This window comes from Pseudopipra pipra, chromosome 1 (genome assembly GCF_036250125.1).
Source record: "Pseudopipra pipra isolate bDixPip1 chromosome 1, bDixPip1.hap1, whole genome shotgun sequence".
Lineage (NCBI taxonomy): Eukaryota > Metazoa > Chordata > Aves > Passeriformes > Pipridae > Pseudopipra > Pseudopipra pipra.
This window is the reverse complement of record NC_087549.1, coordinates 55285034-55311097: the sequence shown is the minus strand read 5'-3', so window position 1 is coordinate 55311097 and position 26064 is coordinate 55285034. Positions and strand designations below refer to the sequence as shown.

General features: G+C 38.8%; 1 protein-coding gene across 2 annotated transcripts in view; it reads right to left on the bottom strand.

Moving 5' to 3' along the window:
- Positions 1 to 9413, bottom strand: part of CDH7 (cadherin 7) — a 90250-nt gene extending 80837 nt beyond the window's left edge. For both annotated transcript variants that reach the window (XM_064657502.1, XM_064657511.1), the window contains exons 1-2: positions 9328 to 9413; positions 120 to 515 (exon numbers count right to left, since the gene is read on the bottom strand). In XM_064657502.1, the coding sequence (XP_064513572.1) occupies positions 120 to 329 (210 nt within the window). In that variant the 5' untranslated portion in view covers positions 330 to 515; positions 9328 to 9413. The remainder of the gene's footprint in view (positions 1 to 119; positions 516 to 9327) is intronic.
- Between the last annotated feature and the right edge of the window lie 16651 nt (positions 9414 to 26064).

Sequence of the window (26064 nt, the reverse complement as noted above, 5' to 3'; positions counted from 1 at the left end):
TTTGTCCCATCCTGGCTTAAGTCAACCATGCTGACGGAATTAAAATTTTCAGTTTGCACCATATAAACACATGAAAAAGTAAGCATTTGTACCCTCCAAAGTTTGTTTAAATCCCCTACCTTTCCTACATAGAGTGGGTCTGTACCCATGTATTCTTCCAGCACAAAGAACTGATTCCACACCCAGCTGCGTTTGGTTCTCGTCCTCCCTGATTGAAAGTAGGGCTTTGATCTGGACCTTGTGAGCTCTGCTTGATTCATCCCAGAAAGACAAAGGAAAAGAGCTAGTATCTGCAGAAAATGGCAGAACTCCACTTTGCCCAACTTCATCTTTTTTTTTTCCTCCGTGAAAGAAAAAACCTTGACCAAAGCGGGCACAATTCCAGTTGTCTCAGTAGCTCTAGCGTCTGGCAGGGTGTCAGCTGGGAGTCCAGAGATAATAATTTGCAGAGTGGTCGATTGGAAGATGTCACCACTGCTGAATAGCCTTCACCAAAGAAATGTTGTAACAGGTACCTATCCAGGAAAAAGATAAGAACCGTTGTCAGAATTTTTTTTTTTTTAAAGAATGCAAATAATTCTTCACAGCATTTACATCACTCATGAAAAATGTTTATTTATTACTTTTCTCATCATCAATACTAATGAGTTTACATAAGAAGTTTCAGAGTTTACAGCAAACTCTTTGGATGGCACTACTACTGCTGATACAGATGTATTTATATTCATAAAGTTTTTTCCTGACTGTTCTCTTAATACACCATTTTTTCCCTGAACAAATGCTAATTTTTTTTCTCTTTAAAATAATCAAAGCAAGTGTAGTTCTTTACAGTCATTTGATTTTATTTTTTTCTCCTCTCTCTGCTATGGTTTGCTTTGCTTGTCATTACTATAATATAATTACAAACTGGCTACAGGCAGGAAGTCGTATTAACAGCAGGGACACATCCTAGCTTAACTCTCTCCCATATAACTCAAAAGTAAAAAAAAGGAGTATAAGATTAATCAGAAAAATTGATTGATTCTTAGTCACAGCACACCAGATGCTATGATTTGTTCTGATCTGAACCTGACCTGCTAAAAAGCCCTGAGTCTCCCCACTCATTTTTACTACATTCCTAAAGCAAATATCAGACATCGTAAGAAACATGTTACACTAGTTTGTATATTTATATAGAAATATGCTGAGAAAGATCAGAAGGTAATGTGATTTTGTGTTTTCAATGAAACCTTGATATAATGACGAATGATTTTTCAGCACTAACAAATACAGTTTTTATCTTTTTGTGCATCTGTTTTTATTTCGAAATTTAATCATTTAATAACTGGTAGAACTCACTAAATATATAAATATATTTTTGAAAGAAACCCCTCAAACTTCAATACTTAAAGGACACTTTTTTCTGCCTTTTACAACTGTGAGCCTTCTCTACTCAAGTAAAAATGTATACTTAGTACAACGTTTTTAAAAGTATAAATTCTGTCAGAGCCAAACATAGCTTTGCCTGTTGGGGAAATCGCCAGGTAAACAATGCTGTCTCTGAAACGGGCATCCTCCTTGTCTGAGTGAGCAATGAGGGAGACAAGAAGCATTTATGTAGGGCCAAACATGAGGTGAAAATAAGGGTGAAATTAAAATAGATAACAAGGCATTAATTTGGAGTGAACTGCTGCTACTTAGGAAGCCATGGAAGAAAGAAGATTTCATCCTTTCTACATTTAATTAATCTAAAAAGGCTAGACATTAAATCACACACACATTAAACGTTCCAGATAGATTACCATTATATCCCTACCCACTACCATTAAAACTGAGTGAAATGTGATATCTGCTATCTGTTTTCAGCATGTCAGGTTCTTTTAGCTGCTGAACGCCTATGCATCGTGCTGCCAAAGGTACCTAGAGGGCAGAAACATGAAACAAATAAAAAGCTCTTCTGATTACAGACTGTATTTAAAGCCTTTTTATAGTAATCCCTTCTGTGGTACTGCCCTGCACCAGAAAGGCTTTGCTTAGAGGCTGGTGGGATAAACCACAAACCCACTGAGCGTGTTTGCTAAGCAGGAGCAATTTGAAAGCTTCCATATGTGAAAATCCAGTGTCTCCCTACAGGCAAACCAAAGAGAATAGGCAATGTCTTACCTAAAGACCCTAATTTTGAAAACAGGATGCTATAGTTATAAAAGACATCATTCCAACATGGACCAAGACACTTTTCACGGCGGGATTAACACGCAGGTGTCATCCTCGCTAGCAGAGCCTAGTTTGAAATGATTAATCCCAACTAGTCATAGCTCAGTTTTGATCTGGCCCTTTGGGTAAATCATGACCATATGACAGTAATTACTGAGAGAGTGTTAAGGAGAGTAGCTATGCTTCCTCTGTGATATGTTAACTTCCCACCGCTCTGTTCAACTACTGTAAGCGTTGTTTGTAGTAGAGGCTGTTTACACACCCTTGATTTCCCCCCTCTGTGTCTAAGCTACATCATGTTAAAGACATCTGATATTGATAAACTGTCAGTTTATTTCAAAGAGGCAGCAGATTGTTATTTAATGGAGATAAAAATACAAAATGGATTTTCTTAAGAAATGTCAGTAAAACATTTACAATATGTTAGAGTCTTTTCACTAAGCAGTTTGAAATGTCTTGTTCTTGCTCTGAACAGACATTCCAAACCTAGAATTGCTCTAACCTTTATCTCAAACAGTGTTCTCTTATATCCTTTCTTTTACACCTGCAGGAAAGTATGAAAGCCACCATATGGAGTGCCATGGTCCCCAGCCACACGCCACAGCACAGAACTGAAAAACGCACCCAAAATACCAACTGAAAAACAGTCCATATGCTAGACAGCACAATCTGATGAAAAGCAGAATACTCACACCTCCTGGAAAAAAAAATTGTTGTGGTTTACTCATTCTCAAATACTTTCACCACACAGACTCCAAAATTCCAATTATTTTTATTCAGCTGTGTGGCAGCACTTTCTGCTCTGAAATGCTCTTCCCTCCCTTCTTCCTCTTCTTCGGGAAAAGTCTTTCTATTCCTCTTAGAGTCCTTTTTTTAGGTTTTTATTTATAGTTCTTTCAGTACATTGCCTTTTGAGTGTGATACCTCCAAAAGCAGAAGTCTCTTTTCTGTTTTGGGAATAACTTTTCATTAAATTGCATTTCATTACCTTTCTTACTTATATATATATATATATATGTGTGTGTGTATGTATATATACACACATACATATTTTTACACACTTTTTTAATTTAAAAAAAATTGGGGTTTTGTCCAAGCGTAACTAACACTTCAACATCACCTGTTCTATGAAGTCTGTAAGTATGAAGTCCACAAGTCCACATTATCAATGTCACAGCCTTCATAAAACTGAAAACTAAGAGGTACTGTTGGTGATTTTTTTCCTCATTAAGGCATAACTTCAGCGTTCAGGGATGCACTTGCCACAGTGGATATGACTAACACTGACAGTGACAGAGGGTATTCAGGGCTCTGATTCTAATGCCTTCACTGCCATCTGTGTTTACACATTTGAGTGTCAAGTGAAGGCAAAACTGACCTGCAACTATTTTGTACTTTTTGTTGAAAGATGCTTTTTTATGAAATGGTATCACTTCTGCACAAGTAAGACTCAGATTACACAGAACTGAGAAATATTTGCACTTTTAATTGATGTCATTAATTACCCTAGGACAAAATTGCACCTTTACACCTTGTTTCTGATCTCCAAAATGCTACTCCCCTCCCCAAATAGGGGCAAAATTCAATTATGTCTCTTCACTCACATGTTGCTAACATTAAAAAGTAATTTAGGCTTTAAAAATAAAATTAATTTGTCTGCTGGTATGTTTAAAGCATTAGGCTCTAGCTTTCACATCTGAGCTTGTATTCCCTACTTTCTTTACATATAGTCCTGGCAATCAAAAATATGAAAAATATAAAGAAAAAAAACTGGTGGGTAATTTGAAGAGTATGTTATGTGATCTGTATAGTGTACATAGCACGTCTTTGCTGAGCAGTAAAATGCTGTCCATGTGAACCGCTGTAAGAATAAAAACTAAAAAATCCACTGGATATCTAAACTCTCATATTTATGTTCTCAAATAGCAGGCTGATACATAAAACATCAGACGGAAAATATACACATTTGAAAAAATAATAATCTCTTTATTCAATATATAGCATAAAACTTACATTTTCTTCCATCTGCTGTACAAAAAATTAAACTACATTTAAGCCACAGTCTAGTAAGAGAAGTGTTCTGGTGTACACTGCTAATCTGAAAAATGTTATTACTTTACTTCACCAAAACAATCTGCTAGTGTCAAAAAGACACTAAGACACTATTATGCACTGTCTCTGAGGGGCAATCTTGATTTGTTGAAAACATTCAGATCATGAATAAGATCCTCAGCTTTAAGGAATAGTCCCCCTCACTGCAAGCAATTAAGGGTAATTTACACCCACTGAAAATCTCTCTGAATATTTTGCTTCGCTCTGTAATTCCTAAAACAACACATCATGACTAGTCTTCCCTGTTTGTGTGTAGCAATGAGCAGCAGTAGATAAGGACAAGTTTTCAGTCTCAGAGATATCCTCTTGGAAGCAAGCCCTCTTTCCCCACCACTGAGATTTCCCCAGCACTGTGGGGCAGTTTGCTGAAGGCTTTTGAGATCATTTTTGCACCACCTAACCTTTGCAGCCAAAATGCAAATTCCTGCAGACTTCTGCTCACACATTGCTACCAGTGTCACAGTGCCAGCTTAATCTATGAACCATATCATTTCCTTGTCAATCTCCTCAACCCAATAGGGAATTTTGCCCTTCAGCGTATTTTGTCCTGATGTCTTTCCAATGCAAAATGCTTCAGGAAGAACTGGAAATCCAAAACCTTTTCCATTACTGAACTCCACCAGTCTGGATTGCATTTCTCTATTCTGAAGTCTTGCTGTCAGCCCAGGGCACTCATTGAAGATGTAACTCAAGAGTTTACCAGTCCTACTCTTCCCTCTTACTTCCCTCTGCACATTATCCTCTTCTCATCAAACTGCTTCAATTTTTGATACCATTGCAAAATTTACTGCATAAATCTGGACCTCGCTGACTCTGAAAGTGCACGCCAGCCATCACCTGCTTGCTTAAATCTTGCTTTCCTTGGTCAACAATGCAAGGTTATCCCACACTTGTTTGTTTTTTCTCTACTTTAGTCATTCAGTAAAATCAGACCCTGGGTGTTCAAATAATTCTGAGGGTGACTGTTCCCACTGGATCCTGAACCACGATGCCTTAAACACAGTGGAATCAGCAGGTGAGCCTCCTGACAGCTGAACTGCCTCACTGAAATATTTATGTTTTGACATTCAATTTTACAATGTCCATTGGACAGGGTGTTACATTCAGTGGCAGAGAAAATTCCCCTTTGTTACAAGCCTGCAGCTCATCCATGTTACACATCCTAAGTATTACAGGAGACTCCTTCATAGGCACAGGAATTATGTGATCCTTGAGACAAAAAGGTTTAGAGAAGATAACGTCTAATTATAGTGTCAGTTCCATTGTTTGGTTATCCCTTCTTTCAGGGAAACCAAAAAAAACCAAACAATGATGGTGCCTTGGAGCAAGTGAAGTGGGGACCCTTCGATGAAATAAAGCTCTGCAAGTCAAGGCAGTACAATGAAACCTATTAATTCCCTGTGCCAGATGACATTACATCTACAGACCACAACCTCCTGCCGCTAACTGGCCTAAATATTCACATGGGAGATCTGTAAATGTAGTGCACATCCTGCAGTCTGCATCTGGTTATCCAGCAAAAAACTATCACTGCTCCAAACATATGGCGCTGTTACACTAAACTGGCTCCAATACCCTCTGACTCAGGTGAAAGGACCTGATGAGGCAACAGAAAAACACTAGGCACACTTCATTAATGATATGGCTTAAAAAAATGCACAAAAAAACCCCAGGCAACAGCTTTCGGTCTTTTTTACAGCTCTGCAGTTGATCACAAGACAGAATGTGGCTAGAGTGTTAAATTGTTTGGGTTGTTGGTAGGTGGTTTTTTTCCCCCAAGAAAAATTCACAAAAGAAAGATATTTTTCTAATATCATTTTCTCCATGTGAAAGTGCTTTGTTGGTTTTTCACCTTGTAACAGTACATTTGAAACATCTAAGTTGCTGAGAAGGATTATGCTAATTTGATCAGTTATTGAAAAGAAACGCCAGCAGTATTTGTGGATCTGGGACCAATCAAGACAAATATTCAAATTTGCACAAGCTCAATTTCTGCAGCCTCATTTCAGCTGAGGAATTTCACATAATGCCTAGGGATGATTTTCTTGCAGAACCACTGAATTCCCAGAGGAGGCACTCCTGCATTACTGCTCAGAGTTAAACCTGGTTTGACAGGAAGAACCGAAGTAACCATCTATTTTATGCACCCTTCCTCAGCTAGAATTTAATGATTTTTATTGTCACAAGAAAACAATACCCAGTAGTAGCATGAAAAAATGTGTGTGATAAACTAAAGGAAACTGAATGCCTCAAGAAAGGCCTTCATTGAAGAACTGCTGAACACATCAGATACTGAAGGCAATAGCCAAAAAACACACACAGAAACTTACCAGCCAACCCATCACTAAAACTGACTCCCAAGCAGTATACTCATCTGTAAACCGTTTGAAGTTTAAAATATTTTCTATTTCCATCACACATCGGAGTCAATTTATGAGTTGAATCCCTTTCAGAAAAGGCTTAGCCAGGTTTATAGTAAAGTAGGAACTTAAGTTGGACTAGAACAACATAAGGTCTTGCATTAATAATGATCTCCTTCAGTCACTCTCTGATTGCTGAAGAAACACAAAAATGTGGACACAGCGTGTACACGTACGCAGTCATACATGAAAAGGATAGGTGAAAATCTACATGGATGCTATATCCATTCTTCACATCAGATAATTCACAGTTAATCTGCAGTTATACAAATGCTTTACTATTACCCTTTTATATGAAAAGATAAGAATTATTTGCTATTAAATCAATAGCAAATAATCAAGAGTGCTTTGCTATCAAATCAATGAAAGTAGACTTAAGAGAGTTGTGAGACTGTCATCTGACTCTTAGCACAATTCTAATGACCTACATCAGCTTTTAATTACAGTAAAGTCTCCCATTATAAGGTTGAAATGCCCCTTGATTAAAACTGCAATCTTTATTGGCTTTTTGCAAGAAAATAGTCTGTATTACTGAAGTTTGTAATTTCATTCACATTAACTGACATGCAATGGTAGATCAGATTATTACTTTTAACATTTTCCTAGTATTCCAGGTAGTTTTAAGTCTTTTTTATGTATTTAAACCCTATATATTGCACATACTTAATATTAAAAGTTGTCAGAGTCAGGTTTTAGCTCCTTCGCTTTTCTTGCCTTGCTGTGGATTTTACTGCAATTGTCTTTTAAATCTCACTTAGCCCTTCTTCATGATTCTAAAAAAAAGTGTCTAGATGCCTAGGTAGATGCCCTGGTTGGTACAGACTGGAAAGCTGTAAAACTGTGTATAGGGACTTTAAACAGGATGACACATGTGGTCCCTGGATAGTTCTTTGGGTTTGTTTTGTGGGTTTTTTGCTCTTTTTTTTTTTTCTCCAAAGATGATAATACACACATTGCCCTGAACTAGCTCTAATGAGGCACAATCATATAATGTCTAAACATCCTCACTTCACGTCTACATCTTTAAAACTTTTATGATACTGCTGAGAGAAAATCAACATGACTTTACAGCTGATCTTTATCTGTTGACCTGTTGTACCTTCAGAAGCTATATTCTAAGCAAACTTAATTTAGTTATGCAACTTTCATGCTACTGCCCATCTCAACAGCTCTGCACCTGGTATTATGTAGACCTATCTTTTTCAGAAAGAGTAAGTACCCAGCTTCTACCAGTAACAATTCCCTGCAAACTTCAAATATAATAACACAGAAAGTATTAGTATATGTAATAAGTATAGAAAAGTCAAGTCACACATCAATGCCAATGAGAGACTTTCAGAAACTGGCATGCTTAAGAGTTTGGCTCTTTTATGTATTTATTTATTTATTTGTCCTGGAAAAGCAATTTATTTTCTGCAAAGCTGCACAATCACCTATGTTTTAGCTGAAAAATGGCAAGGCAGTATGTCTTGTTAAAGAGACTATGAAGCATACTCTGCCCTTTCAAGTCTCTGACTTGAGAAGTTATCTATCAGAACACAAGATTTTTCCTTGCAGTGGGAAAAAAATTAAAGTATCAGCATTTCAGTTTCCAGAATCAGAGCACCTCACTAGTCTCCATCTCCCAGCCCTCCCTAAATCCCGGGGAAGACATCGTTTGCAGAATCCTGGCTTACCCGAACTACCTCATCTTTTGAAAGCATGAGTATAAAAGCTAAATCATATCTCAAAAAGTGGTTTGTTGGGGTTTTTTTGCTCCATTAGCAAGCAGAAGTCTGAGGATCCAGATCACAAACCACTTGCTATCGGTGCACACAGCCTATTGCAGGAAAGCAGGACATCAGGACATGCCCGTGTGTGTGGAGATGTGGATACCGAGAGGGGGGGGCGCGGTGGGGGGGGACGACGGGGCAGAGGGGGAAGGGTCAGTATCACCCAAGCACCGCAGAGCTAGCCTTACCGGCTGAATACTAATCAAAAAAATAGCTCCCATAATTTCAACGTTTGCAAACTCTAGAACATCCTTGACATAAAAGGACGAAAGCTCTGGGAAATAACTCAGGAAATTTCCTTGCCTCAGTAATCTTTTGCACTGTAACATCACTGCCGGACTTCAAGGCCAAGCAAGACAGCCGCTTTGGCTTGGCAGAAAGGACTGAGACAGTCAGGACTTTGTGCTGCCTGTATTTTGCAAAAGTCCGTGGTCCTCCCTTCCCCCACCCCACTTCTCCTCTTGTCTGTGAGACTTCTTCAAAGAGTCAAGAGTGATGCTATTGTTCTCTAATTTCTCACAAGGTGCGCACACGCCTATGGTCCCAGCGCTCTCACTTTCCACGGTCTCCCCGCCACCTCTGGTGCCGGTGGTCCCGCAGCCGGTCCCCGCCGCGCTGCCCGGGCCGCCACCAGCGCGGGAAATGCCAAAATTACCCGCGGCCGCGCCGGCCCCGCGGAGCCGCGGCCCCGCTCCGGGCAGGAGCCGCTCCGGGGCGAGCGGGTGCGGACGAAGAGCGCACAGCCCTTTTCCGCAACTGCTCCGACCGCCCTCTGCCTACACGGGAGGGGAAGGAAGGCAGGGAAAGGCACAGGTGCAGCCGGCACTTACCTGCTCCCTCTCTCCCTCGGCTTCCCGGCGCGGTGAGTATTTTAATCCCAAGGGCCACCGGTTCCTCCGCGGCGAAGTGCTGGCGGGATGCTCCCGGGCGGAAAGGGTCGGGCTGCGGGCGGCGGGGCGCCCGCCTGGCATGAGGGCTGCGCGCCCGCCCGCACACTCGCCCCGCACCCGCGGAGGAAGGAGCGCTGCCGCCGCCGCTCCGGTCCTCCTCCTCCTCCACCACGGCACGGCGCGGCGCGGCCAGCCGCTGGGCACACGGCGGGAGAAGTGGGTGTCTGTGCCAAGCCCAGCTCCGACTGGGTGCGGATCGTGGCTGCGGGAGGAGGAGGAAGAGGAGGGAGGGAGGGAAGGAGCGGGGAGGGAGGGAGAAGGCAGAGGAGGTGGGGATGCTGCTCAGGGCAGGGGATATCACCGCTCGGCGGCCCGAGCCGGCTGCCAGCTCCGTTCGAGGGCGCCCGGAGACGGCACAGGGACTCTTTGTACCTCCCGAAGACCCAGCGGTGGCTATTGAAGAGGGATCCAGGGAGCAAGCAGCCTGCCCGGTTCCAATCCTCCCCCCCACCCCCCCCCCCCCGCCTCTCCTCCTCCTCCTCCTCCTTGACAGGATATACAGATGGAGTCCTTTGGATAAAAATCAGGAGCCGGGCTAGGGGGTGGGGCGGGAACCAATCTCTCTCCCGATTTGCATTTGAAACGCGGAGCTGAAGGGAGAGACTTTTAAGATTTTTTTTATTATTATTATTATTTCTCCCCCCGCAACCCACCACGCAATTTGTCCTAGAAGCGGCAATCGACTGAGCTCCCGAGGCGTAAAGACAAAAGTCGCAAAACTAATCCGAACTTGCGGAGTCCCTGCTTTACAGCTTTGCCCTTTCAGCCTCCACAGCCTGACACTTGCGAACTCCACGCTCCCTGGCCCGGCCCGGCCGCCTGGCTGGCGGGGGGCAGCCGGGGGCACCAGGCCGGACCGGGGTCCCCTCTCCTGGTCTCTTGGCCGCGGGGTGGCTCTCCCGGCGCAAGGGCACGGACCCACCACCGACCTGCTCGGGGGACCTAAAACCTCGCACCCCTGCTGCCCTCCGTCTCCCTGGTGCTGCTGTCACGCCTACCAGGCCACTGTTTAAACCGCGGGGTGGGGGGGGAGCTGGTGGGGAGCTAGGAGAGGAAGGTTAAAAAAAAAAAAAAAAAAGTGGAATAACTAAACCAGGTGCTTTCATAGAATAAAGGGTGGAGAGAGGGGAGTCTGCGCGCCGGCAGCAGGAGAAGGCGCAGTGTCACGCTGGGGCTGGTAGCCGGCAGCAGCCACGCACAGCCCCGCAACTCCGGCGCTGCCGGGGATGCCGCTCTGGGAAGTGAGTACCTGCTTTGTTTGGACGTGGTCCGGCTGGGAAAGCGGCAGCACAAACTTTCTGCCTCATTTCAGAAGTGCTGAAGCCGTTTGGGTCTGCAGAACGAAACAGATCTACAACTGAAACGCGATCATCCAGGAGTCAGGACGCGTCCTGGGGAAAAAAAAAAAAAAGAAAGACAGAGGTTCCAAATGTCGGCGGAGCTGCTGAACTGACATTTTTCACGGACAAAAATATTTTTAACACATACTGTTTTTAGAACAATGGATCGTACCAAGGACAGCTGTAAGAGATGAACCTTGGCCAATGTCTTTTGATTTATATTTATCAGAAAGGCATTCTCAACATGCTGTGAACAAACTAATAACGTGCATATATAATTAATTTTCATTCCTATTATACACTATACTACGAAGTGTGTTGTCAACACTAATAAAGTAATGTTAGGATAAAGACACTTCATTAAAAAAAAAACAAAACAATTGGTTTGGATCAAAAAGGATTTTTAAAAAATAATTTTAATTTCTGAATTTATTTGAATACACAAATGCAGCATGCATGACTATTTTAATAAAGTAATATGTAACTGCTCTGTGTTACTTGTCTTTTAGCTTCGCTTTCAGACGTGATTTTCAATGTCACCCTTCTAATCAGAGGGAGGCAATCCCAACATCATGGCATTTGTGAACTGAAGAAGTGGTTTAAAGAGAGCAACTAGAAGCAATCTTCATTCTCCAAGTTATGGAGCATCTGAGTGCATGGGTACAACTTAATAAGATGTATTCAGGCAAGAAAATCTTGAAACATGATTGCACACAGTTGCTTAAGATTGTAATTAAGGATTCGCCTTTCCTTTGTTCTCCTTTCTCCAATCCCTAATTCATCTTTTACAAGTTAATCAAAAGAAGACTCTGCACTGATCCCTAGAGGACAAGGTTCAAGGACAGATTATCTTTTTTCTTCATCATGAAATATCGCAAACACCTCTGCTTTGTCTTCTTTCAAATTCTCTTTGAGGTGTAACCAGTGCTTGGAAAACTTACCTTTTTCTACTTAATCCAGTAGCAATTATTTCAATGGTGAAAACAGAAGAGTTAAAAACAGAAGAAAAGATCTTTTTTGGGGAATAGGGTGATGTAAAAAAAGTATCTACAAGGGGTCATGACCTTCATAAACTTTGCCTAACATCTTCAAACTTTATTTTTTTTTTCTCTTCAGGTTCAAAATAGGGAATAAATAGTTTTGTGATCACTTAAAATCTTTATAAAGGAAGGACTCTTATTAATTTTGATTCTGATCCAGATATTAGTAATGGAGAACTGGAGCAGTCAATTATCACCCAATTAAAAAGCTTGTAGACCTTCACACAGTATTTCATGATGTTCTTCCTAACTGAACAGACCTCTCTCAAGGATGTGCTTTATGTTCCAAAAATCTAGTCTCAAGCAAAACCTTTCATTAAACTGTATGTCAATGAAAACATTTGAACTTATTTTTACTATGGTGAAAATAGGATAGATATTTTTGTCTTTTTTTTTTTTCTAAATGCTTATGTTGTCATATCAAAAGAAAATGTATTAAACCCTTTGACTTTCGTGGGAGCAAAACAGTGACTCCAAGCAAAATGTGTGACTAAGCAGACCAATTTAATTTCATTGCACAGGCAGAATGAAATATAAAGAAGCAATTATTCTTAGTCACTTATGGCAATCTACCATTTTTAGTAACATAAGCAAATGTATATTTTTTTATTACAATTTGTTCTTGACTATCTCGATTGTGGGCTTTTGCCAATGAATCAATCCATTCCAGTGCATTGACTGGATCATTTTGGCAGTAATCCATACCTACAGTGATGTTGTATTTCTTTCTAATATGTTTTGTAGTGCATTTACTCGTCTTGAGAGGTACAGATGTACTCTTTCTGGAGGAAAGCCTATGTTTTGTACAAACAAACCTCAGGCCATGCTAGGCTTTCTCTTAGCTAGGCTCTGTAAGGACTGACTGCAGGCATCAAAGGGTGCATTGGTACCCTTTCCCATTTTTTGACTTCTGAAAGCATCAAGGATGCCTCTTCACAGTACAAGTTATGTTGCTGTTCTGTATAGCTGATCCAGAGACAGATTTAGGACCATACATACTCTCTCAAAACATACTCTCAAATGCTTCTTAGACAGTGAGAGCTTTGGTAGCCACTGCTTATGGAGGATTTTGACCTGAAGCAGAAAACAAAATAAGTTTCATGCCTGTTTTCAGTCCACCGATCCTCTGACTGTCTCTCGACATTACCATTTCTATCTATACATTCATTAAATACATTCTGTAAAAGAACAATATCTGGTAACTGCTACCTGGGTCCTGGTAACTCACTGTGTGGGAAGAAACAACTTCCATTATGCACTCAGAAAAAGCTTGTACAGTTCCTTCCATATGAAAATGTATTACTCTCAGAGGCAAAATGCTAACTTTTCCTTCATTTTCTTAAAAAGTTATATGTATGTTAGTCTTTCATGAGGCAAATAGGAGAGCTTACATTTTAGGATTTTTTTTTAAAGAAAACACCTCTTAACACCATTAGCACATGGTTTCCCAGTACAGGTGCTAATGCTTCTATAAGTTATTCTAACGTAAGGACTTCAACCATCCAGATATATTATTTACAGGTGGCTACAATTCTGATTCCAATCTGGAACTGAGCATTGTTTTTCTTTAATCTTCTTTTTTTCTCATTTCTACAAATAGCAGAAGACAAAACAAAAGGCCTGTTGAAATTGAGGACACTCACTGCCTTTAACAAGATACTCAACACAGGAATGTCTTTGCCTTCTGTGTCCTTACGGTCATGGCTTGATTCCCTGTTTAAACTGATTTTTGAGACAATTACATTGTTGTCTATATTCCAGGAGTTTTTTCTGCCCCACGTGGAAACCCAGTAATATGGGGACCTGCCTAATAGTAACAAGATCAACAACCTTCTTTAGAATATATTTTGCAGAATATCCTCTGAAGGTATGGCAGCCAAAAAGACATAATAATATGAACTAAAGTATAGTAAATAATAGTGGTGATTCAATTGAGGTATTTATGAGGTCTCTTTGTATATTCACAACCTCCTATTCTGCTTAGGAAGTGTTACCTTATCAATTCAACATTGCCATCATGGCTCCATCTGTTCCTCTTTGGTTCCTCTGTATGTTCCCTTGGTTTCCACAATCTTTTGATGACATATTTGGTCCACATATTCTGGCAAATCTGAGTAACTGATATATTTGTAAGAATGGTATTTTTCAAAAGTAAATCTAGTTAATCTAGGACAAAGTAACTGTAAAAGTCATAAGAACTTACTGTTGCCTAAGATAATAAATTTGAATACAGTTAAAAATGAGAGTTTACGTTGTCAGGAAGAACAGAGAAAAGCAACAGAGGGAGTTGTAGGAAAGGAACCTGTAGAGTTAAGAAACTGTAAATAGAAAATAGGCTTGTTTAATTACAAGGAAGCTGCAAAATTAAAATAAAAATATTTTACCACTGAGTGTAATTTATTAGTCACACAGCAGTAAGAACAGCACAAGAATAAATCAATTGAGAAACAACTGCATGGAAAGAATTTTGAAAATATCAAAAGACTATAATGGCAAATGGCAGGTAGGCTGGCAGAAGACTGAGAAGAGAAATGGAGAATTTCATTAAGGCCACACAGGAATGGGCTATTTGAACAAGCAAGGATAGATAGCTTAAAAAAGCTCTAAGACCAGAATGGAGACTGTGTGGCCAGGCTCCAGATGCTATTCATCATATCATAAGTGGATGTACCAAGCTGGCCAGCACTGAGATAGTATATAGCATCACAAAGCTAGCAGTATGGTGCACTGAGTGCCCTGCAAGAAGTATGGATTATCAATAGGGGAATAAAAAAAATAAAAATCAGCAGCAGCCAAAGAAAGGTGCTGAGAATAAAAGGCTAGGAATAAGAGAGATGATTAAAAGGTAAGCAGAATGATTAAAACCCTCTTTTTTTCTGTTTCATTCAAGAATGTTGTTCAAACAGAAATGATTGAAAAGGCAGAGCTGGGGCAGGAGCAGAAGAAAATCCAGTTTCTGAGAAGTGCAAGCAAAGTGCCAGCTACCTGTAGATCCTTGTACCTGCCCTAACATTGCAATGATACTAAGTTAAACAGTAGCTCTGTATCAGACCTCAATAGTTACATTTTTGAGCATCTCTTGATGAACGCAATCATTCAAATTGTAAAAAAAACCACCTGGGTCTCAGACTGATGCTTCATGCCAACAAGATCCTGCTGGTGGAGAAGAAGCATCTTATAATCAGCATTCACTCTCTTTTTTGATGTATGCTGAAAAAATAGATTAGATACATTTCTGCCAGATATTCAGCTAAATTCGGCAGGGCATTCACACTGTGGCACAACTAAGGTCATTTTTTCAGAGGAATTACAATACAGAACAAAACCATTTCTCTCATCCTATGAAAAGCTATACATAGGAAGTCCAGTTGACTTCAGGGAGTTTTGCATGCTTCAGGGGCATTGCTACTGTGTAGTAGTCATCTAGAAATCTGCAGCTAAGTTACTTATGAAAAATGCTAATATATATGCAATTAAACCAGGAACTGCCCATACATATCAGGATGTATCTCTTCAAGTCAGACTCTATATGCTACACCAAGTATACAAAATTAATGTGAATAACTAACTCCTCCACTGACCTCTAAACCCAAACCAGATTTCAGTGTTCCAGTGCGCTTTGTCAATACAAGCTTGAACACTTGCACAAACAAAATCAGAGATTATAGCTGTAATTTTAGAAGTCTTTTCTGAATAAATGGCCCAAATTATGTATACTTCTGCATCATGACTGCTATTCAAGATGTTCATAAGCTCCCCTGTGTGAAAACATTCGCTAAGTAAGCAATATTTTTTATTATTTTGTATGTTTTTCCCTTGACCACAGCAATAATTGGACAGGTGGTCTCTCTCTTTCAAAAAAAACCCTCCTAAAACTAAAGATAAAAACAAGACAATAAATCCCTAATAAGTCCAAAGCACTATAGATTTTCAAAATAGGAAATCTGAGTATTATAAGCACAAGAAGCAGTACAAGCAAGGAGCATGCTGCTGACCCTTCTTTTTCCCCTTTAGGCAATCAAATTTTCATGTCTGAATGTTATCCTAAATGCTAAACTCCTATACCTGAATGTTTATGGAGAAAGAATTCTACACTGGCATGTAAGCAGTTGTATAGGAAGCAGATGGAAATGTCTTCTAAGCGAGCTAGACAGAAAAATCTCACTGTCTTCATCATCTTGAACTGCCCACTCTCAAAATTACTTGGTGTGAGTGCCGACAGAGACAAAATTTGATATGTCGATTTTCCACCCAGCTAATGTATCCATCAAATTTTTTATTCTTTAGGAATGACAACCCAGGCATTACTTTTTATACTTAAAATGTTAAAAACATTATAAATCCCTTGATCCTGTTCAGCTTCTACCTTTTATTGGAATATGTTCTGTATTCATTAAAATCAGAGGGAAAACATTGTTCGAGTCAATAAGAGATAAATAAGTTTTATGGAATATCTAGTCATTGTCAGTTTGAAAACCAGCTCAGGGTAGGGAGAACAGCAATTTGTCCCACTTCTACAGAAGGTGATGGAAATCTTTGCCCATTGATATGAAGATGCAGATTCCAAGATGTTACACCAATACTTGTGTTGCAACAATAAAGAGCTGGATCAATCCTTATTTCCTCCTACTTCTACCCATGTCTGTCTATATAAGGGAAAAAAAATGGCTGAGGGCAGGTGAAAAAAAAATAGCATTTCTCTTGAACTTGCTTCTTCCCACACTTAACAGGGTTAATGGTATAATGCCCTAGCATCAGAAGTTAAAGCCTTTCAATCCCCTTCACTGTCAGCATATTTCCTCCAATTTGGCCTTTGGAGACATCAGGCACTGGTCATTAGGATGCTGTGTCTAATCATTCAGCAACATTGACCAGTCGTGCAAGCCTTGGTTTTTCAGCAGAAGTACTGCTTTTGTTTTCTCTGAGTCACTGAGGTTTGTCATACATATTTCTGTTGTAAACTTTCTGATACAAGGGGTTTTTTAGGTCAGTCATGGGACGTAGAGCACAAGCACCCTGATCTCAGTGTGAGGTGCTACCGTGCAGATAAATATTAATAATGTACTACACACATGCATATGCTACACACATGAGTCAGCTAGTTTAAGTCAACCCATGTCATGAAGCTTATGTTCTTCCATATGTGTTCATCTTGCTTTGAACTTAATGACCATGGCCTGACCAAAACAAAATTCAGTAAAACTGGAGGCTCCACAAGATTTCTCCTTGAGGATTCTGGAAGTATCTTCTGTGTCTACAAATGTGTACTTATATAAAGCTCTATTGCTAATATATCTAATTGAATATCTCTACTAGTCTTCCTTTAAGTAGTTTCTATTTAATTTACTGTGATTATCCTCAAAATAGGGAAGGGCTGTTAAGAATGACTTCACGTATGGGATGCAATATACATCCTCTGTCTCAAGGCCAATAGGTGCCTTTTGAGCAGCAGATGCCTGCAGGAGGATAATATACCCACCAGTTACTCAGCTGCTTCATCTGTCATTTTTATGAAGACATGTCATGGTTGGACAGAGCAAAATTGCCTGTGAAAAGCTATGTGAAGAAAAAAGTGAGAGAGAAACAGGTAACTGCCTCTTCCTAAGTGCTGGGTGAAATTAATGTTTATGGTGTAGGGGGGGAGAGCACACAGGAAAACAAACATAAGAAATAACTTTATAAAATATATCTTCATACAATATCAGTCATCTCAATAGTGCCAAGATGCTGCAGTTACTCCACTGCTATTACTAGTTACTTTAAAAGATACATTAATGTGAAAATTAGAAAGTGAGAGATGTGAAACAATCTTAAGCATAAATTCCTTCACACTTCTTATTAACTGTGGTTAAGATTTTGGTTGTTGAACACCCTTTAGTTCAGAGAATAAAAGTAAAGAAGTGAAAATTTATCTGTTCTTCAGTGTTGTAAGCTCACTGAGCTCTGTAACTTGCTGAAGATTTGTTTTCTGACACTTTCACCAGAAAAGGAGGGAGTGGGGGAGGGGATGGAGAAGTGTTTCTCCGAAAGCATTCTGACCCACAAAAAGACCCAACTGTGTGTGTTGGGAAACATGTCCAAATGCTTCTCTATTTAAGGCTTTTTTCTCTTTCAGTAAAGTGTCAGTAGCTCTTTGAATAGCTATTGGCCTTGGCCAAGACCCTAGTGAAAGGCAACAGATGTTGCTAAGATTGTACCCAGGCTATCCTCTATCCTGTTTCATTTCTGAAAGGGAAAAAGAGAGAAAGGGAGAAGAAAACTTGCTTTAAATCACTGGACCATTTTGTACTTCAGCAAATCTGTTTGCACATGCTTGACTGGCCTCACAGAAAAGGCTGAGCCTTTTGCATTCAGCCTGAGGTCAGTCCTCATGCTCTGTTCAGTGGTCCACACTCCTTTCACATGGAGCAGCTGCCTCTGATTGCTAGAACAAATTGAGGTGATTCAGGCCACCAGCAGGGCCACGGTGCAAGTGCTTTTCACCAGAAAGGGAGGGAAAGCCTTAGAACAGGACCAACTGGGGCTGCCTACAATAAACCGTAGGATTAGATTTGATACACTCAATATTAAGACATGCTCTTGCTGAAAAGTAGGCCATAGTGACATAAACTACAAGACACTTTGACTGAAAGAAGGAAGGAGAAAATGGTGTTCAAACATTTATTAAGTTACACCTAATTATTTAATTGGGGGACATTTAAAATAGTAGCACTAACAGTTCAGGTTAAACATCTTGCTGTTTAACCCTTGGCAGAATATTCTTGAAGTAAGTGGGATTCGAGATAAGTTGTGTCACCATTCCCTTCACAGTATTGTTTGAAACATTGAAGGCAAGTTCTCTAAACTATTTCTATGATCAATTTGGAGAGGAATAATCAACAGCACCGTTTCCAACCATATTATCAACCTGTTTCAGTGACTGGAAGATGCTATATATCTGTTATCCAAAAAAAAAACCTAAAGAAAAAAAAGGGAAAAAATAAAGGTTTGGTATTTATGTCTTTATAAATTCTTTCTAATCTACAAAATGAGATAAAAGCACACAGCAGGCATTAGCAGGGAAAGATGAAGGCATAACCCTCCCCCTTTCCCTGGTGCAACCAAGCTCATGCATTACTTGCTTCAGTCCCAGATATCAAATTGCAATATTTTCTGCTGTATGAAGGATCAGACCAACAGCTCTCTGAGTCCGAGGCCAAGCAAAACAATACAGTACTGCATTAAGCCACGATACCAAAGCACTTACCACTTCAAAAGGAAACACACTTTGATGCCTCTTAAAGGAAAGCAAAATCTCTACAGATATATAGGTAATCTTACGAGACTGGTCAAAAAATGGGTGTTAATGTTAATTCATAAAACTCTGGATTTAAGATCGGGGAAATTAGAAATTACAGCATTTACTCTGGCTCTGCATTTAGATGGAATGACTGAGTATAACACATGGCCTTTGAAGTACAGTTATCCGAGAGGTAGCTTAGTAAGCTGAAGAAGAAAGGTAAAAGATCTTACTATTTACTCAAGTAGCCAGTATAGAAACAGAATCTAAGGGAAAATATATGCAAAAATCTGCCTGTTAACTCAGAAAAATTGAGATGTAGAAAAAAAAATGTCCAAATGGTATGCTAAGATCTGTGATATATGGCTTCACAAAAACAAAAATAAAATTAAAAATATCTTTTAACTCCTAGTATTACAGACACAAAACTGAGGCACATCTCAATGTTCCTTTGTTAGAATTTCATCCTATTACTTGCTCCTGTTGTCACATAGGGAAAAAAAAGGTCCATGTTCAAAGAAAAAATTTAAAAGAAGGCCAGGAACAGCTTGTATCTTCAATAGAAAATTTAGGTAGGCAAGGGGTGGGATCGTGTGTTTTGGTGTTGCTGGCAACAAAGCCAGCTGAGACACTCCTCCTTCCTTCTTATCCCCGGGGCTACTTGTCACTCTCCCGTGAGCTAGGGTGACATCACGTGTGAGAGTGTACATTGCAAAATTGATCAGTTCAATTATTGAAATTATATCAAGCAATAAAAAAAGAGAAGTTTTAAATTCATTTTATTTTACATGGGTTGCTTTCCTGAACAACTTCACAGGATGAGCCCATATGTAACTATGCAGAACAAAAAGTAGGACTGAGAGGGCAGAAGAAAGCAAATTAAAACTTTCAATTTCCTTCAGTAATTTTATACATACTTCTTTGGGAAGCCTAATGTTAAAGGTATTTGAGCACATCTGCACTTAAATTAGCTGGATTTTATCTAATTCTGCTAGTTGGATGCATGTTCTTGTTGCTCCTTTTCCAAGCCTCTGCCAAGTCATAGTTTCCTGAGATATAGATATTGAATGAGAAAAGGGAAGTAATTGAACCTTACCAAGTTCCTCAGTGGCAAGTTCTGGAGATGGAAATGGAGCCTTCTGGGGTTAATCTGACAAAAAAGATCAGAGTCACTTCAGCATGCTTCTGCCTATACTTGCCAGAGTTATACAGCATGTAAGCAGGAATGTATGACTGACAGTGTCAAACACTGCCAAGGAGAACAGTAGAAGAGGTTTGGGCATTTGCCATTTGTCAGTCTGACATGATACAGGCTTTAATGAGCTAGGCACCAGGGTATGGACTGAATTCATGTTTGATCGAAGCAAGTGCTCTTTTGGAACTACACAGTTTCTTCTTGTGCATAAAAAAAAAATAATAATAGTGAGTGTGCAACAGCTTGTGCCTGCTCTTTCTGTATAGCAAATCCTATTTTAAAAAATAATATCAGTTCCAACATATTCATTTCGAGGGTACAGGACTTAATATTCAGGTGTGTAAAATTTTTGGTGATATAAAAAAAAGTCATATATATATGGCATATATCTTTATATATGCCTCAGCAGAATGTAGCCTAAACTCAAATACTCAAGCCCTCAAAATCTAAGCAGATAGACTACTAATGAAAAGAAATTTAAAAGACATCCCCATTAGAGTGAATTCATGGATGGTTATTGCTATGCCATGTTTTAATAAAGGTACTACCCATATCACATTGTTGTACTTCAGGCACTTTCAATACTGAATGGAACAGGCAAGAACTGTACTGATCTAAGTCTGAGTTCCTGTATGTGTATGTCTCCTAATTGGTATCACTGACCAAAGGTCTATAAGAATCTCTGGTAAGTACAACATGAAAAGGAAAAAAAACTACAAAGCTTATTGTTACAGAGATTTTTACATTGTTAAAGGGTTAGTAATACTTGGGATAGTTAACAAAATACATAATAGAAGCAGGCAATATAACTGATTTAGAATTTCAAGAGCCTTTTGAAAGATTTTTTCTTTTGAGGATATTATGCAATGAGAGGGGATGATGCACAGTCATGTTATGGATTAAAAACTAATTAGGAGACAGAACACAGAGTAGGAATGTATTCCAGCTCACAACCCAGAAGTGAGTGATTGTCTTTACACAGCAGTGCCAAAGCAAGCCTTATTTGCACAAAACTGCACTCATTGCTCTCCAGTATCCTTACAAATTAAAGGAAAAACAAATCAAAACACTATTTAAAAACTTCCTTCTTTCCTTTTTCACTATAACTGGTATACAGGATCTTCTGGTCCAAAGGATACCATGAGTTATAGTTTTGTTCTTCACCATTTACCTGGTAGAAAGAAGTAATAGGGAAATTTCAAGATTAGCAGTCTTTCTACCTGAAGCAGGCTGATGAAACTGTTGAGATCTGAAATTGTGTATTTCTCCACAGGGCCTCAGTTTTCACTGGCAGTAGTTTGCAAGCAGGATGATCACCTGCCTAATTTTGTGTTTACATGAAGTGCCTACATTTGGTACATGGGCAAGTCCAGGCAAATCAAGGACTGTCAAGCATACTGGCCAACAATTCAGAGATTTAGCCCACTATGGATCCATGGGAACCCTTGAGAGCAAATTATGCTCATTTCATCCCTTTCTAGTCCTTTATGGGGCTCCCTTCAGTAATGATTATTTGCTAACCAGAACCTCTGGCACCCATTAGCATATGGCCATGCTGAAGGGATGAGCGATCCTCCTAACACCATGCAGGCTTCAGAAGATACCCCAGTGAAAACTCGTTATCTCAGTGTAGTTCACAAGCCTCACTCTTTTTGGTCCTTGAGGCCACAAACTGCAGGTGGTCTCCTAATGAAGATAGGAGCCTAAGGTAATGAAATTCTCCACAAAGTAAAAAGCCTTTTCCTGCACAGGAATCTGTTGTCCTTCTTTTTGAAATTGAATAGAAGCCAATAAGAGATACAGTGAATATAGACTGAAATGCCAACAAATTAGGAACATAATCAAGGGTTTGGTATCAACGTCAGGCATATTTTCACGGAGAAGGGACTTCACTCATTTCTACTTGTGCAGTATCATTTTAGTCTTTGGACAGTATCTTTAAGATCTATCAAAAATTATCCAAATGAAAGACAAACCAAAAGATTATGAAGGTTTTTTATCTTGATTTAGTTTTAAGCCCAAAACAAAGAAGTGATTTATGAGTGAAAGGATTAGCATATACAGAAAGGTACACTGCTATATAATCCCTGGATAGAGAGAAAACATCAGAGAAGTAAAATCAGAACATGGATGCAAAATAGCTGACTGAAAATGAGATCATGGATAGTGGAGGTAACGATGGTTTTAGGTAATGAAAAGCAGCTAAGGGTTGGCATTTGCTTGCACACATCACTATTCTTTGAGCACCTTTTGCATGATTGTGAGGATTAGGGCAGTCCCCTGGTTCACTTGATTGCTTCTGTGTACAAGTGCCAAAAACTTTTCTTCATCTACATCTACTTGGAGAACTTAACTTTTTTTACACACAATATACAAATTATTAGATTTTTGTACATAAAGACATATTGAAGTACTTCATGATTCAGAGTTAAATCTCTCCTTGCAGCCAAAAAAATGTCAAAAGTGGTGACAGAGTGCGTGATATGGAGTGCCTAGGGAGAGGGCACAAGGACTCCAAAGCATCTCACACTGGCCACTTTCTCAGACAGTGACTCTGCTCAGAATAGGCTTTGGATCTGAATCAATATCACAATCCCTGTGTAATAATAGCATAAGGCAATCACAGAACTAGTCGCAACTTTGCAGGAACATTCCTAAGTGTATATAGTGTGAACGTAGTGTCGCATCTTTGCCCTTCTAGAACAATTCAATGATGTGCTCTTTCACACAAGTTTTGCCCAAGAGGGAAGGCTGTATCAATTACTGAACTGTTTAAAATGATGTATTGTGAGAGTAGAAAATAGCTAAAGGAGTTGGATAATCTTATGGTAAAAATGTCTCTTATGTGTAATGCCATGCTTCCTCAAAGCACTTTATAAGCATGAACTAGTTAATACTTACTCATTAACATTATTTTTCATTTGTAAATTACCCTTAACTATTTTACGTGAACAGACAAGACAAACCAATGCTAATAAGTCCTTATTTAATGTCTTCAGCTTCCTTTTTCATGGAACTATATCGTCAACATCACGAAATAAAAGGATTTCACTGTTGTGAATTTAGATATAGTTCTTACCTGACAACAAAAATGGTCCTGTTCTGAAATCTGATACTCATGTTATTTTTTGGGGTTTTTTTCATTATCCTTCTTCTTCTTCATTTAATTTATTTTGAGATTTGCCTATTCCTTATTTATATATGCATGTTTATTCATCTGTGTGTGCATGTGCATATATATATTTATATTTATGTGAATAGTTCCTTCACTACTTATTCAGAAAAACTCTCAGCAAAGTCAAGAAGAATTTTACTAACCATACAGTGAACATGTCTCTCCAAGGTAAAGTATTCCATAAAGTAATATTCCTAAACTCCTCTAGGCTGCTTAGGCTTGAAGATGTGTCACTTGGTTGAGTATCAGAAAAAAACCAAGAACAAGCTCCTTCCCAGTCCAGAAGCTTTCATTAATATACTATTTTACATTTGGTATATTTTGACTTCGTTCCATACCTTATGAAGTACCTTATGGTACTTCTTTTGGTGTTATTCCTGTTTAAGGAAAAAAAAAAGGTGAGAAAAAAACCCAACACAACAAGCTGTAGGATAACTTGAAATTAAGCCATCCTGAGAGCACACACTTCTTAAAATACTTGAAATGCAATTTTGGACTACTTTTGCTATTTTCAGCTCAGAGCAAAACTCAGTTCTCAGTTTGACTAGACCTCAAGTACAGTTTTGATGTTTTTCTATTAAGAGACAGTTACAAAGGTGATATAATTACTTACCTGGCTTAGAAGCCTCCAATCCATTTTATGCTCTTACCTAGGACATACAAACATGTTTCAATGTTGTTTCAAATTAGATATTTATTGATAAATTCCACTTTAAAAGGCATCCCCTGGCCAAAACCTACAGTACAAGGTATATGAAATATGATGTTAATTAAGTAGTATATCAACTACTCTGATGTAGGAAAATAAATGCAATAAAATTTGTCACTTTGTAGAATAGCTGAGGTTAACTGACCTTATCATCAGACTCAGTGAGAACACTCAGAGTATAACTGCAGAAGAACTCTACTATAGATCCCCATCTAAACATATTTGGTCCTTAGCAGTCCAATTATTTGGTCCACCACCAGTCCCTATATTTTGGAAACAAAAAAAAGAGTAGAAAAAACCTGATGTGATCATAATGTAGCAGGAGAAATCTATCAAAGAGGAACAGGAATAAGTCATAGTTTAATCATGCTACAATAAGTTAAAAAGTAAAACATAAACTATGAAAACTTGCATATCCAATTAAATACACTTAAAGCTTTGGGTTTCTTTCCTGAAATTCTGAATTTAACTTTGGTCTCCCAGGAAATATTTATTAACATCATGAGATCTCACTATGTGAAGAGATTAAGAAGATTTACTTGTACTACGTGGAGAAGAGATAAAATATTTTGAGTTTTTTAACTTCAACTGTTATTTTCCATTAATAAAAAAATCCCTACGGTTTATACCGTAGTTTTTGTAGTCATTTTATGTTCAGTAAATAGAGCAATCTTAACACAGAAATGGACCCAAAGAACACACAAACTAAATTTACTCTTCAGAAATATCATGAATACACGGAATTACTTTGTCCCAAGTATGAGCTGTAATTAGAGACTCTGGCAAAGGGCATTCTACTACTGCTTGCTACAAGCCCTTCAAAAGAAAATATATTTTAAAAGACCATTTCTTCTCAAATGAAAAGAAGAAAGAGCCTGCAAAACTGATGTCTGGTGAGTTTAATGCTTTCTTAGAGTCATGAAGGAACTGAACTGGATACCAAATGCCCTCTATACTTTTGAAAATCGTAGTCATCTATCAGACACTGAGATCTATAAAAGGCAATTAAAGCAGTCATCTATTTTGCTGTAATGTGAAATGAAGAAACCTTGAATAAAAATGCATAGCAATACATTTGAGAGATAAAAGTATACTTAATGCAGTATAGAAATGGCCAACAGAAATCTCTATTTGTAAGAAGAAAAACATTGATTTAAAAAAAAATAAAAAATAATCTGAGGGAATGACTCTCTATTTGTTATGCATAAATGAAGCCCCTTAAAGTAATAATCGGTGTAAACTGGGAAGACACTACACCTCTCAGTCTCATTCATGGCTGGTTGGAATGAGCATTAGAGCGTTACACCTGAAATTGTGTGCAACAATCATGCTTCCTAAAACTAATTTTAACTAAATGGAACACTGGGCTGATTTGTTAAACCTGAGTGTAACTCTGTCGCTAGCAAAGCAGTCCATACTCAGATGAGCTCGTTGACAGTAAGAATGTCAATACTGTAAGATTTGCAGCTTTATGAAGATGTATATGGTACTTCATTTATTAAAATAAAAATACCTTGATCATACTAGCTTTAGTTCTAGTTTCTTTGTATCTGAGTGATATACTGTGAACATTACTATCACAGTATGGAATGTAAATATGCACTGAAAATAAGGAGTCCAAGAATATGACAAATTCAGTTGCTTGCTTAGTTCATCACCAGTAGTTCTGAGATGTAATCAGAAACAAAAATGTAAATTCACTTTTCAAGTCAATTCGATTTACAAGTCAATTCACTTAGTTTGGAGGAAAAAATGTATTAGACTGATCTGCTGGGGCATTGCAAGTTAAATCAATAAACCTACACTTTGGAATTACTGTAGATGCTGAATCAACACAAGGCCTGTGAAGATGAGTGTTAAAGGGTTAAATTGCAATACA